This window comes from Sesamum indicum, linkage group LG11 (genome assembly GCF_026168435.1).
Source record: "Sesamum indicum cultivar Baizhima isolate 11 linkage group LG11, ASM2616843v1, whole genome shotgun sequence".
Taxonomy (NCBI): Eukaryota; Viridiplantae; Streptophyta; class Magnoliopsida; order Lamiales; family Pedaliaceae; genus Sesamum; species Sesamum indicum.
In genome coordinates, this window is record NC_142667.1 from 14917466 (window position 1) to 14930046 (window position 12581).

Below are 12581 nucleotides of genomic sequence, written 5' to 3' on the forward strand. Positions count from 1 at the left end.
AGTATAGTTCAAGTGGGCCTCTAGTGGAAGGCCCATTTGATGTAGAACTTGGTACAACTAAATTATATGGGCTTTATACAACCCAAAAATACTGTTGTAACCCTAACTTTAACAATACTAAAAAAACCGAGATTGATACGCTCATTTATTGAATTTTTTATTCTAAATTTTATTATATTTATATTTTATTTAATATAAATATATTATGTATATAAAATATTTTTTAAATAATGAATAATATAATATTCATACGCGTATGTGTGTATATTAAATAAATTAAAAGATGTAATATGATTCCAGTCCAAAGCCTGCCTGGCTCCTCCATTACCTCTTATTTCATGAAATAAAGACAGCATTAATTAATTAGATTAGTTGGCGTAAATTATGTCATATTAATGAGTGATTATGTTAATTAATCTTCTCATAAGATCTGAAGACCCTTCTTCTTCTTCTTTTTTCTTTCCACAAAAAATTAGCATTTTAGCTCAGTAACTAAACAACGACCCATTGATTTCTAGTTGTGAGTTAAAAGGTAAAAAAGCAGGCAGGCAGACAGTAATAGTGTAAAAGAGAAGAGAAGATGTGATTAAGATATAATTAGTAGTAGAAGAAGTGGTATATGAGTGAGGGAGAGGGAGAGGGAGTCGGAATTGGTGGTTGGGAGAATGGAGAATGTGTTGGAAAAATTTCAATTTTGAGTAGCGAAACATTGAAATATAAGAATCGAATTTAAAAATCAAAAGTAATGAAAGTTATATTGGAACAAATAATGTGTAACAGTTAGAATTGCTATTTATGAGAAAATAATTAAATAAAAAACTTACAACGATAATTATATGGTAATAAGAATTGATCGAATTGTAGGATTGACTGATTGTCTTGAAAAAATATACATCCTGTATCAGTAGCGCACCAGTCACAACATAGTTTCTTCCAGAATAAGACGATTACAGTTCTTTTATTTTAACACTATATCAAAAAACACCTCGACCAATCACTCAGAAGCTCGTTACTGAAAATTAATTTCAAATCTGTTGAGATGAGAGAGAGAGAGAGCTTGATAAGTTGTGTTTTTACAAATGAAAAATGGCAAGCCTTTATATATGCAAAAAACCAAGCCTCGCAGCATGAAATTCAGTCAAATAATGACTCTTAATTCCGAATGTAACAGCCAAGAAAAACTTGAAACAGCAGCTGAAATTTTCAGCTTTGAAACTAAAAATTAAAATTGAGTTTAATTTTAATAAATAATTTAAAAATTATATTTTCAACTGTTAAAATAAATTTAAAACTTTTACTGCAAAAAACTATATCTTGAGCCTGAGACATTGTTAAAATAAATTTAAAACTTTTACTGCAAAAAGCTATATCTTGAGCCTGAGACATTTGACCAAACGCCCCACACTGAAAGCCAGGGCGGGTGGTGCACGTGTGGGGCAACAACATGTTCACTCTAATCTTCATAATACTTCAAACTCAAATTTAGATTTAAACTTAATATAAGGAGTTTATTATACGAATAAACTTTCTATGTGGTATAATAAAATATGAGTGTATAATACTCACCTCCACAACACCTTATATACTTATCAATTCTCATCATTGTCCCATCATGCTTCAATGTGGGACAAATATTTCTTCTATTTTTCTCAACCTAATCTATGAATTTCATGTAATTTTTATTAAAATTACAATAATTCCCTACAAATCCACAAATTTGAACTCAAGTTTCTGTGATTTACTTTCAATAATGGTATCTTCCGATTTGAACCACTGCCTAAGTTATCTAATGTCAGCAATCACCAAGTCAAATGGAACTATGCATTGAATTTGAGTCTGCGACTGCGATAGCTTCTATCAATAACAACAAGCTACAGATTTTGTGTGGATTTTTAGGATTGACACTGTAAGCCATGTGCCTCAGATCCTATTCATGAATGCTTTTAGGAATAACCTAATTCCTTAGTTGCGGCCAAACAACTCCATTCACTTAGTTGGTCGTCTCTAGGGATATACTGCTAGCATCTCGTCTGATAGACTTGACCATATTCAAAGTTAAACTCTTACTATACTTGATATACTAACACCTTCTAGAATTACAGGGGACAAACTCCAGATACAAAGTATCAGTGTATTTTAGTGCTCTGATATACCCTACGACTTGTTAATACCACATTCAACCTTCTTTGTGAGATCTCCACTTAGAAAGTTAGCTTGCCATCATAGTTATATCATTGATGGATTTTCAGTCACATCCCTAATCTGGATTTATAAACTTGTGACAAATCCAATCCTTTCTTAAAAGGATTAACTACATTGTCTTTTGTTCCCACAAGGTCAATATCAATTACTCTGTTTGACACTAATTCTTTTATAGACTTTAGTCTAATTTAGATGTGTTGTTTGGTCTTTTGGTTGTATTTACGACTTCTTACCTTTGCAATTGTGTTTTGGTTATCACAATGTACAACAATAGGTGGAAGATGCTCGCTTACAATGAAAAGTTGTGATAACAACCCATATAACAATTCTGCCTCAGTACCAATCATATCCAAAGCACATAATTCGACTTCAAAAGTAAATTGAGTTATCAAAATCTGTTTTACAGACTTCCAAAAAACGTGTCTGCACCTGAGGTAAAGACATATTCTAAACACCTATTACTTCTGGAGTTTTTGACTATCCAACTAGTATCACTATATCCCTCAAGAACAATAGGGAGTTGTCTATAATATATGGCTAGTGATACCGTGCCCTTTAGGTACCTTGCTAGTGTATTTAACCAGCTTTGAGACAGAAAAGGATATATCTGATTTCGTACCATTTGCTAGATACTGTAAACTCCCAATAATTTGGGAACACCACTTTCATTTTTTAATAAAGCTACAAAAGAATCATATGATGTCTTTAAAATTCTACTGTTTTGATAACCAAATTTCTCAATTATCTTCTCAACATAGTAAGATTGAGAAATGGTTATCCCATCAATTAAATGGATCAACTAGATGCCTTAAATTACATTAACCTCGCCTGTATCCTTCATTTGAAATTTATTCTTTAAAAATGACTTGGTTTCAGTTATAATTTCTAGATATGATCCTATTAACAGAATATCATCTATATACAGACATAAAATAATTATTTTATATTCTTTAACTTTATCGTATATTCACTTATCATTTTTATTTACGATGAAGTCAAACGTAAAAATAGTTTTATTAAATTTTTCATGCCACTCTTTGAGTGTTTGTTCAGTCCATAGAGAGACTTAACGAGTTTATAAATTTTGCACTTGTTATCATGAGCTACAAATTCCTCAAGCTAATTCATGTATATTTTCTCATCAAATTCACCATATAACAAGGTTGGGAGGGAGGACAGTTTTATCTACATTGAGTTTTACTTAAAGACCAACTCTAGTACCAGGTTTAATTAATGGGTAATTAATAATACTAATACCAGATATATGGGAGTGTGGGGGAACCCCGTCCCCATGACGGGTGGGCCCATTTAGGTCCCCTAATAGGCCCATAAATAGAAGTGCGGGGGCCCATCCCCCATTCACAGTTCCAATACCACCTCCCCCCCCCCCCCCGCCAACCGGTTTATATATCATTATAAAATTCAGCCACCACACCAACACCTATTTTATTTTTTCTTTCGTCAGTACGTTGTCATCTTGTCTTGTGGTTGTGGTGGGGTCAATAGGTGTGTTCAGTCCACACTCCATACCCTCTCTCTCTCTCTCTCCATCCATCAAAAATACCAAAAAAACCCTAACGCAACATCACTCTAAACAACGAACATGTCTTCTTCAGATATGATGCTTCACAAAATCTCCTCTTCTCACCACCACCCCGCCACCTCCGCCCCCCGCAATTCAATCCACAAGAGAAAGACTCCTCTTGCCCCCAAAGATCGCCACACGAAGGTCAACGGCCGCGGCCGCCGCGTCCGGATGCCTGCTCTTTGCGCCGCCCGTGTTTTCCAGCTTACGCGGGAACTTGGTCACCGTTCCGACGGCGAGACCATAGAGTGGCTCCTGCGCCAAGCCGAGCCTTCCATAATCGCCGCCACCGGAACCGGCACACTTCCCGCTGAGGCCATCTCCACCTCCTCCGGCTCCCTCCCCCCGCCCCGTCCCGCGGCCACCGTTCAAGCGGCAGCAAGCAGGTCGACCCAGTCGCTAACCATGGTGGCCCAACCGGTGTCATCCGTGATAGCCGGTAACATGTTCACGGTTCCTCCACCACCGCCGAGCTGCAGGCTGGACCTGTGCCAGCCATCGACGCCAATGGAGTTGGAGTTCCTTCGAAATGGGTACCGCCACATGCCGTTTACAGCGTTGCTGCTGCAGCCGGCAACGGTGGAAGAAGAGGCCGAGGAGAGGCATTCCGGGGATCACCAATAGATAGATTCTAAGCTATCTACTACAACTGTAGAAGTAATTAGCAATTAGTTTATCTATAAGAAAGGATATCATATTTTTGTGTTTTATTATATGGCTAAAAAAGAAAAAAAGTGGGGCCTCTTGGGAATTTAGGTGGAGATATCTTCTCATGTCTTTTCGATAATTGGGAATTTTGTACTTTGATGGGTAAATGATGAAAATGCGAATGAAAAAGACGTATACCATTGGCAATCTAATCAGTGAAAAGGCAAAAATTCTACACCGCTTTTACTATACTATATCAATATTTCCAAAGTTGAATTACTGCTGTTAGTTTCATGTGTTTGGAAAAGGCTATGGTTTTTATTTATTGTTAGGAGGAATTAATGATGTGAAGAAAAGACCGGCTTTAATCATGGGGAAAAGTTACTTGTATGCAGAAGAATGAACAACCCTGGCCTGAGACAATCATTGTGGGTTCCTATTCCATGGATCGGGACTGGGTCCAGGTGAAATCTAGTTTTTACTTTCCAGCAGCCGACGGTGGGTTTGGTTTGACAACTACGGGGTGTAAATGGTAATTCAATTGTGGTGTTGGCAGGTGAGAAAATAGTATATTTATTTATTTGAGTTGAACCACGACCATGGACCAGTAGGTTGCCACATCCGAGAAACGTAGAGGAAAAGGGTGAACAGTACCATAATACTATGAATAGAATGTTATTGTCAACAAGTTTCCATTTGCTTGACTTCATTATTTTGCTGCATTCCGGACATACATTCAGTTGCCCGAAGTATATGCAGATCAAACACTAGGAAAAACTTTAATACCGGGTATATCTCTTTGGTGGATTCTGAGCCAGGAATGGACCATCATGCTAAACCTCATGGGCATCAGTTTGATATTAGAAATGGTCATCAAAAGATTAAATGCATGCTCTCCGTCCCAATTATGCTCTCAGACCCAATTGTGCTCTCAACAGAAGTGCAGGATACAAGTGCAATAAGGAGAGGGGTTCAAATTTGCGAAGGGCGACATAGAAGAAGTAACCTGGAAAGTCTTGAAATGTTCACTGTTTGCGAAAAGGGTGGAAAGATTACGTCATAAGGAGGCTGTGAGCATACTGAAGTAGTAGCACACTAGTAAAAATAATGATGTATAAATTAATATTATAATAGTGTAATTATAAGAGAACATATAAAGTAACGAATAAAGATAAACATCTTCACAATGAGGACTGTACAACTGAGGCAAGGGTGCCGCCACGTTGAGAAAGCAGTATATGATTCATAACATGTCTACTGCTTGTTACGAAAGCTCCACCACTTTTTCTTCCTCTTAAAATCAGTTGGAGGCAGATCTGACCAATAAAAATTAATTTTTATCATATTAGTATAGGATGCCAAAAAAGTTCTCTGAAGATACCACGATTCAGACACCATGAAAATCTACAGTTTATACTTCTGTTTCTAGCCAAGGCAAAATGCAGTTGTTTGGGTTCAAATGCTTATAACAGATAACTTATGGGCTTGAGCGTGGGTGAAATTGTCTGTATAAGTCATCAACTGGTGATGTGAGTATTAGGCAGAACGCATTCATGCAACTAAATCATAATGGTTTAGCAAAAGCATGCATCTCGCTCTTGTCCGATCCCCACTCTCATTAAATCATGACAAAAAGAAACGAGATTTACCTCCTTGAGGATAGATTGAGTTGTAATGTACTTCAGCCCAGAAGCTCAAGTATATGACTGCACAAGAAGACACAAATATTGAATTTAATCCGTAGTGATCCGGACACATATATGATCGAACACATATCATCATGCACACACATACAACTAGGGAAATCGAACAAAAAAAAAACAAGAATTGATAAGAGAAGGGGAATGGATATTGTAAAAATAAATGAATGGCAGACAAGGATATGTTGGGTTTTGTGAAGCTGACAAGAGAAAGCATCTCACAAGATCCCAACTACCGAACACTAGGTGCAGCAATTATGATATACCAATTTCCAACAAGAACTACCGATTATTATTATCAAGTAACAGAATAAAATCAAGTAATGCTAAGAAAACCAAATAGTAACCTCTTTTGGACTTCTGGTCTTTGGGAAGAATCTCGATGTAGCAGGTATCTTTAAATGAAGTTACTACAAGAATTCTCACACCATACTGTCAAAAGGAAAAGAGCCAGTCTAAGTTCTTATAGCAAGTACATATACTCCATAAGAAAAAGGACAAACACGCCAGACTTGGTTAAGGTAAGGCTATCATTACCGAATCTGCAGCAGCCTGGAGTGTGACATGATCACCCCACTCGCCACTCCTGGCCATTAAACATGCAAACAGAATAGGAGTTCAAGGTGCTAAAAAGAAAAATGACAACAAGGGGGAAGATGAAAATCAAGATGAAGAACTATACTTGGACATCCTTTTCAGATATTCAGCATATTCCATGGGAACATAGCCCTCATACATCTCGGGATGGGCTTTAAGCTTAAAATACGAAACCAACACACAGGAAGATGTCAGATTTACGACTACAAAAATGAACCACCAGAATGTAACCAGATCAGAGAACAAAAAAGAAGAATATTTCTTTACAACTACAACCACCTGACGGACAACTTGTTTTCTCACAAATTTGTGGTGTTCAGGAGTCCGATAAAACTGATCAGATAGAGCTCGAAACTGCAGGAAAACCATAATGATTGAGTTGGAATTCCATCAAATTGTAGAAATATAACAATGGTCAATAAGCACATGACGGCATATGTGTTTACTTAGAACTCATTTTAAGGTGAAAAGGTCAAGCCATAGGCTTTAGCATCACCTGCTTATTATTAAATTAGCAAGACATAATGGAGATGAGAATAACTCATAGTTTTCATCATGATTCAGTTTAACTATAACAAGTCTATAATGGATATGAGAAAACTTCTTAGTCTTTACATGGTCTTGTGTTATTGATAACAAGTCTGTAATGGCAATGAGGAAAAATCTCTGTAATCTCCAAATGGTCTTTGTTTTAGCATATAGCAAGCGATAAAAGTTTATCTCCATGTGATCTGGTTGTTTGTTATAATTCTACTAGAACATTTTGGCCAAGTATTACGTTGCAACAATAGATTGCAAGAATGATAACTGCAATGTCTAATTGGACTCAAAACAAGGCAAAAGACAGAGAAAACTAACCTGACAGTTTCCATCTCCTTGAACTTTGTGCTCAATCAAGTCATATAACTGTAACCTGAAACAGAATCACCACCCAAGATCAATTTGAAAAATGTGCTACACCAATTTATGATCATGAAAATAATATATCTCCATGATCTATTCCAGCAAAAAGTGCAACCAGAAAATGAGAAAATCATAGCAAGAGATGAGGGTCCACTGCAAAGTTAGGCATCGTCTAGGGCTTCATTTGCACCCCAATTTCGCCTTTTTCACTCCAAAATCAAGTGCAGGAAGGTAATGTAAATTTCCAATCCAGTCCTTATAGACACTATAAACTGCAGCCATCTTTAACACTTTGTTGGTCCACCACAATTCCTCACGACGCTAAACAAGCTTACTGAGAAGTATTCTGCTTAAATACCCTTGAAGTCAGCTGAAAGGAAAACTTTTTGGTGGCTTATGAACTCTTCTCTCTGAAAAAGCTGACTTGGCTAGTTTGGTATAGGTCATTTTCAATGGGTATTTAGACAAAAGAAGATTATTTTACACAATGTAGGGTGATCAAGGATGCAGGTGCGGGCATACAGCACAAGAGCAAGGAGATACACATTAAGGAGGGTTTTTTTTTTCTTTTTTTTTTGGTTGATGAAAATACACATATTAAGGACATTAATTGACAAAGACATTGACGAACATAGGAACAGGAAAGGACAGCTACACACCTAAAGCACCAGGTGTAATTTGATATTCTAAGCCAACACAAGAGGGGATCAGAAATACCTATCTAGCAGCCTTTGATGGTCAGATGTCGCTTCATCAACTGAAGGTATGTCTCCATTAATTCTTGGAATATGCTGCATAGTACCAATAAAACACTTGAATATCATTTGAAGAACTTCTTAAAGAAATTGAAATTATGTCCTATCACACAAACTACAAGATTTTGACAGTTGATACTTTAAAGTTTGAGCTGCACTCAGTTCTCGATATATTAGGAATATCACATGTGATTCAGCAGTGGCTTGAAACAGATTCAGGATATCTTTTGATTTGCCATAGCATCAGATGCCTAAGAATACATAATACAACCTTCTCAAAAGAGTCCTCAAGAATCTTTAAGTGCAATACAAACTTGGATACATTTGCAAATTTACAGAGCTGGAACTTACAGGAACAGGTACCATTTGGTACAGCCTCTTTTCAACTTCTCCATCAAGGTCAGACTCATCAGTTATGTCCAAAGTATAAGAGTAATCATCTCCATCACATGATCGATCTCCAGGACTGGAGCATACACTTCCCACATCATCAGTCTCATGCAAGTGACCGTCTTGACCTGCAAATTTTGTAGGTTTCTCAGGAATTTATTATAATATAATCTAGCCTGAGATAACCACACAAGAACCAACTGAAGAAAGACATACCAAGATAATAGTTATTTGAAGAATTATGCCAATTTGGGACAACAGAGGAACTTTGCGAGTATTCCTCCCCAGAATGTGATATTTCAGGTGCTTCTGCAATTGATAATTGTGACAATTCTTCTTGAAGAAGAGAATGTGCAATAATCTCATCGGTGTCAATGTTGCCACACTCTGTATCACAATGATTATCTGTAATGTACTGTTCATGGCAAATTTTCACATCATGTTGAGTGCTGTCTCCATAATAATTGTTACTGAAAATATTGTCGAAGTTGAAAAAGCTCCAAGGAGCAGCATCTGATTCTGGCTCATGCATTTTTTATTTCTTCCACTGAGTGCTTTCAGACCAAAACGTGCATTCAACCAATGAACAATGCAGTAATACCCAGCTTTTCTGCTTCTGTTAAATCCCCCAGCTAAAATAGGGAAGAGATAAATTATTCAGTTAGTGACAGGAGTAGCAAATATTGGTACGTATAAGTAGAACTCTTTGAATACTGTCAGCTCGAGCAAACAGCAACAAGACTCTGGTTGGTTGTCCCCTCAGAAATTTGAACCTCATGACGGTATTTTTATATAATCAACTTCGTCATACCCTCTTAATACAAATTAACCCTATTTACTCTTCAGGATGTAGCAAATAAAGTTGCATTCCTAAAACAGAAATTTATTTTCCCAAGCACATCCTCAGAGTAACAACATGGACTCGTTTATACTTAACAACAAACTTTAAAAGGCAAAATGTCCAAAGACATCCAAAAGGTTCACTTTTCCACTTGCTTCCAAAACTAAATGTTCAAACAAGGACAATAATATTGGGACGGAGGGTATATCACTTAGGGGAAGACAGAAGGATACAAAAAGTCTCATCCGTCATAAAGTACAAGTTATACAACTCATGAGGCATTAGAGAACCATATTCTTATAAATCCCTCCTTCCAAGGACCTCCGGACCTACGGCTATGCAAATGAAAATCAAGCATTTTTCTTTTACATAAATCAAGTACAATTAATACTGTTCTAGAAACTGATTAGCTGGCTATATTAATCTGGAAAATATTGGACTACTTGTTAAAAGATGACAAGTACAAAAGGCACTTATATACAAACCAAATCTAAAAATCACTTGTATAGAAGATAACGCAATCTACCCCTGAAGCTATTAGGCCCTAAGTACCTCACCCATTAAAAATATATACACAAATGTGGATATGGTCGAAAAAGCCATACTTATATACAAACCAAATCTAACGTTTGCAAAAAATTACGAAAATACAAAAATAAATGAACATATGAATTCTTGGAATTTATTTAACAACTGCTAACACCAAGGTTAAGCACAGATTATGGAATTAATCCAGATTTTTCTTTTGTTCTACAATGGATGTAAGAATTACTCACTAAAGTATTTTTCAAAGTATGTCAAAAGTCCAAATATGGTCTGTAATGAAGAGTGTCCTTATGCTGAAAGTATTAGATTTGCGCTTTAGAGCTTGGCTTCATATCCCGCAATTGCTCAATGTAAATCCAAAAGGTGTTAAATGTCCGAAAAATAAACTCAAATGTCCAAATACATCAGAAATAATAAGATTTCTCGGGAAATTTTGGGTCAAGGCATGATATCGAATAGATCACAACTACATGAAAATATAGTAGTATCTCTGAGGATCAAATGTCCATCAACTCAACATTGTTCTTTGTTAATCATCTGATAAAGCCAAATCTGTCTCCTTTAGTTTAACTTACAAAACAGCCCCATAAATAATTCAAGAAGAGGATGCCAAGGGTTCATCACGTTTTACTTGTTGAAGCTTGTAGATAAATTCCAGAATACCATCTGCATATAGAAATCTCTCAAAACTATTTCCAAGAATATGGACACATCCACGGAAAAGATTGATTGACTGATCAGATCCATACACATTAAAGCTATAGTTAACCTAAAACTCTTTATCCACAAAGCAAGAGTTTTCCTAACGCCTTTGATTTCTGTGAGGAATTAGAGGCTCTTAAAAAAATGAATCATGGAAAAACTGGTTCACATATGTGATCTATTGCCATTGAGAGAAGGAAAGTATCACCAAAGCCATAAGATTATAAGCAATTGAAAGGAGATGTGTTCTTTAATATACTTTCACTACCCACAGTCAAAAAAACACAACTGAGAGTTGATCAAGAGCTAAGCATATGCAAATTCAGATTGTTCTCTAATAGATGCATATCTTTATAACTGGTGATTTTTCCAAAGGTTCACTTATCCAATCACGGCTAGCTTAACGCTCCAAAACTTATCTTCAGTAAAAAATTCACAGTAAATTTTTCAATATCAAATTCCAATGCTCAAGAAATCTGGAAACTTCAAAAGTAAACAGTAGAATTCGTGATTAATTTTTAAAGAAAAGGTCTAGCAAGCTGCAAGCAGCACTATCATTCATATAAAGAGAGAAAAAGTTGAAGAGGAAAAAAAAAAGGTGCAATTAAAGGATCATCCTTGAATATACCTAAATCTCTTCCAGAACTGATTATTTAATCAAACGATCAACACACAATCAAAATATGCTCATATTCAGCAAACTAATTGAATAGTACGGGCGTAATTGAGAATAAATATATTCATAGAGTCGAAGCATATCAGCATCCAGAAGAATCCGAAACTTCGAACCAAAGCAATTCCAAATCGCAGTTGAAATCCACTAGAAACTAAACAAAAAGATCAATCAACGTCACAATGAATTCCACAAACACGAAACTCACCTTCAATTCAATTCCAGTAACTCGCCTGAAAAAATCACAACTGAAATGTATACACTTGGTGCAACTACGTGTAAGTATATACACATAGAAAACGCGTTCCGCAACTGTATGAGGGGTGCGTGTACTAGATAGATAGAGAGAGAGAGAGAGAGAGAGAGAGAGAGAGAGAGAGAGGATAACAATGCAAATGGGAAGAGGAAAAAGGAGACGTGGGATTTGAAGTGGTTTATATACAGTTTGGGTAAGGAGGGGACAGTGGAATTGTTAAAGATCGAACAAGTTGAGGGGAGAAAGCGCATTGGTGAATGGCGTACGGAAGCTTTCCAAACGCTTTATGGATGGCTGCCGCCTGCCCTTTCAGTGCATCCAAACATACCCTTCATTTAACCGCTCTTTCCTTCAACTGCTAATGGGTCCTCAATTTAGGTAACAACAACATTGACATCACTGTTTTGCGTGTTAGTAGAATTGCCAAACTGTTGCGTGTTTATCACCACCTGCTGCTTCCCACTATCCAATTTTAGATTATCAGATAATTATTTTTAAAATATTTTTTATTAGTTAAAAATGAAAAAAAAAAAGAAGGGTAAAGACAGATAAACTTGAGATATGGACAACACAATTTATCCCCTATCTTGATTTAAGAGCACCATAAACCTTTTACCATGGAAATCATCGAATGATTCGTTATTCATCTTATTTGATTCGGATCACTACAGATTAAATTCAATTTTTTAAAAAAATCTCAGCATATTAACATAATTAATTAATTTATTTTTTAATAATTTAAATTTTTAAATAAAATGTTGGTTTAGCATAATATCACATTTC

At 36.2% G+C, this 12581-nt stretch overlaps 2 protein-coding genes across 2 annotated transcripts; one reads left to right on the plus strand and one right to left on the minus strand.

Annotated features, from left to right (window-relative positions):
- The first annotated feature begins 3637 nt into the window (after positions 1-3637).
- On the plus strand, positions 3638-4647 carry LOC110012822 (transcription factor TCP11-like). Its single transcript, XM_088875784.1, has one exon. The coding sequence runs from the start codon at positions 3806-3808 to the stop codon at positions 4409-4411; it is 606 nt and encodes a 201-aa protein (XP_088731910.1). The 5' UTR covers positions 3638-3805; the 3' UTR covers positions 4412-4647.
- An 887-nt stretch (positions 4648-5534) lies between these two features.
- Positions 5535-12051, minus strand: LOC105174286 (OVARIAN TUMOR DOMAIN-containing deubiquitinating enzyme 12). The gene is made up of 11 exons (XM_011096333.3): positions 11751-12051; positions 8997-9412; positions 8742-8908; positions 8353-8426; positions 7591-7645; positions 7012-7086; positions 6818-6891; positions 6673-6721; positions 6483-6567; positions 6085-6141; positions 5535-5751 (listed from the first exon to the last, which is right to left on the minus strand). Exons 2-11 carry the CDS (start codon positions 9310-9312, stop codon positions 5690-5692), a joined length of 1014 nt encoding a protein of 337 aa, XP_011094635.2. The 5' UTR covers positions 9313-9412; positions 11751-12051; the 3' UTR covers positions 5535-5689.
- Positions 12052-12581: the final 530 nt, after the last annotated feature.